This window comes from Triticum dicoccoides, chromosome 2B (assembly GCF_002162155.2).
Source record: "Triticum dicoccoides isolate Atlit2015 ecotype Zavitan chromosome 2B, WEW_v2.0, whole genome shotgun sequence".
Classification (NCBI taxonomy): domain Eukaryota; kingdom Viridiplantae; phylum Streptophyta; class Magnoliopsida; order Poales; family Poaceae; genus Triticum; species Triticum dicoccoides.
This window is the reverse complement of record NC_041383.1, coordinates 531933343-531935302: the sequence shown is the minus strand read 5'-3', so window position 1 is coordinate 531935302 and position 1960 is coordinate 531933343. Positions and strand designations below refer to the sequence as shown.

General features: G+C 54.9%; 1 protein-coding gene across 1 annotated transcript in view; it reads right to left on the bottom strand.

The window, feature by feature from the left end:
- LOC119364667 (anaphase-promoting complex subunit 2-like) overlaps positions 1–408 on the bottom strand; it is an 8756-nt gene extending 8348 nt beyond the window's left edge. Inside the window, exon 1 of the mRNA XM_037630157.1 lies at positions 166–408. Within this exon, the coding sequence (XP_037486054.1) occupies positions 166–348 (183 nt within the window). The 5' untranslated portion in view covers positions 349–408. The remainder of the gene's footprint in view (positions 1–165) is intronic.
- Between the last annotated feature and the right edge of the window lie 1552 nt (positions 409–1960).

Here is a 1960-nt window from a genome sequence, read left to right as displayed (position 1 = left end):
CTCCCACACTGCGCCCTCTGCTATTCGGCACAGGCATTCTCGCAAACACCCAGCACGCGACGCAATGTGCATCCCAAGTTCCCAACCCGTCCGACTCGCAAGTAGCAGCACAGAGCAGTAGAGGTGCGGGTGCGAGGGGGGAAGAGAGGAACGGGAGTCGCAGACCTCGAGGTTGTGGAGGAAGTAGTCGCGGACGAGCGTGGCGAGGCCACGGGCGCAGAGGTCCGCCACGACGGGCGCCAGGCGCGGGCCGACGGAGAGGTCGCCGGCGCCGCCGACGAGCTCGCCGGAGAGAGCGCAGAAGCGGGCCCACGAGTCGAGGGCGCCGTCGGAGTCGTCCAGCTGCATCGCCTGGCGGCCCCGGCCGCAGCCGAGAGAGGAGCGCGCGGGAAGGAGGCGAAGCGCGAAAGCTCCAAAGTCGAAAGTGGGGGGAAAGGGGCACGCCGTGGGCAGGTTTTGTCGTGGCTTGGCTTCTCCCGGAGTGTGCGTGCGGTCGGACCCCGTGGCCATTCGGTTCGAACAACGACGGCGCGATGCTGGCTTGTGGCTTGGGCTCGCGGTTACCGTGCCAACATGCCGCGCCACGGCACGACCCACACGAATCCATCGGCTGACCATGAAATGCATCCGGCCGAGCTTCCGGACAGGAACGAGAATTAAAGTTGTACTAAAGCTGCAATATTTAATTCTTTTGTGAGATACTACAGCTGCGACAATTAATTTGAATCGAATGGAGTAACATTTTTCAGGCCGCCGAGGTCACTCTGATCGAAATCTATCTCGCCACTCCTACCGCTCCAGATGATGGAAATATTCCAGGCCTCGACTTCGATTATCATAGAAAAAGTGAAGGGAAACACTCTTTTTGGCTCGACATCTGGACGGGGCCGGATGCCCTCCGCCGCCTCGCCCCTGAGCTCTACAAGATCGCTTCTAGGAGGCGGACGACGGTCTTCATGGAGCTTCGTGATGAGACACGGGTCGGGGGGCTGCACAGATGAGTAGCGTAACTTGAAAGTGGGTCGGCTAATGGTGTATATTTGACACCCTCGGCTTATATGGTGCAATTCCTCGGCTCTCACCAGAAGTTCGATGTGGCCATGCTTTGGAAGGCCCACGTGGAGCCAAAGTGCAAAATGTTCGCCTAGCTTGTGTTGTGTGGATGCATTCTCGCCACGGATATGCTTGCGTCTAAGGGTTATCTGGATATGTCAACTTTGCCTAAGTGCCTCGGAAGCAACAGTGCACATGTGCAAGGACTACCCCTTTCTTCATTGTGGTGGCTACCCGCGTTCATGTTTGGACCGAGGAGAATTTCACGGGTGGCGGGCATGGGCCCCACCCAAAGCCTTGTGCCCTAGTGGAGCAGAATGCCTGCCCAGGCCCCAATGCATGCACGGTACTATCGGAGTGGGGGTCTCTTTTACACGTTGTGAAACATTTGGAAGGAGTTGAACCGGTGCATTTTAATGGAACTCGCATGACCTACATAGAGGTGGCCATGTTGGCCCTGCGGGATATCAGACTGAGGGTGATGGCTGGTACGTCTCCAACGTATCTACTTTTTCTCACGCTTTTTCTCTTGTTTTGGACTCTAATTTGCATGATTTGAATGAAACTAACCCCCGACTGACGCTGTTTTCAGCAGAACTATCATGGTGTTGTTTTTGTGCAAAAATAAAAGTTCTCGAAATGAAACGAAACTTTGCGAGGAATTTTTATGGAACTAAAGAGGATTTTTGGAGCCAAGACCCACCAGACACTACTAGGAAAAGGCCTACTAATGGCGCACCGGTTTTGCCTACTAATGACGCACTACCGGTGCGCCATTAGTAGCACGCCATTAGAATTTTTTACTAATGGCGCACCTGGCAGTGCGCCATTAGTGTATAAATTCATGCGCCATTAGTATGCCTCCCGGGGGGCCATATGTAACCATGTGCTTTGTCACACTAATGGC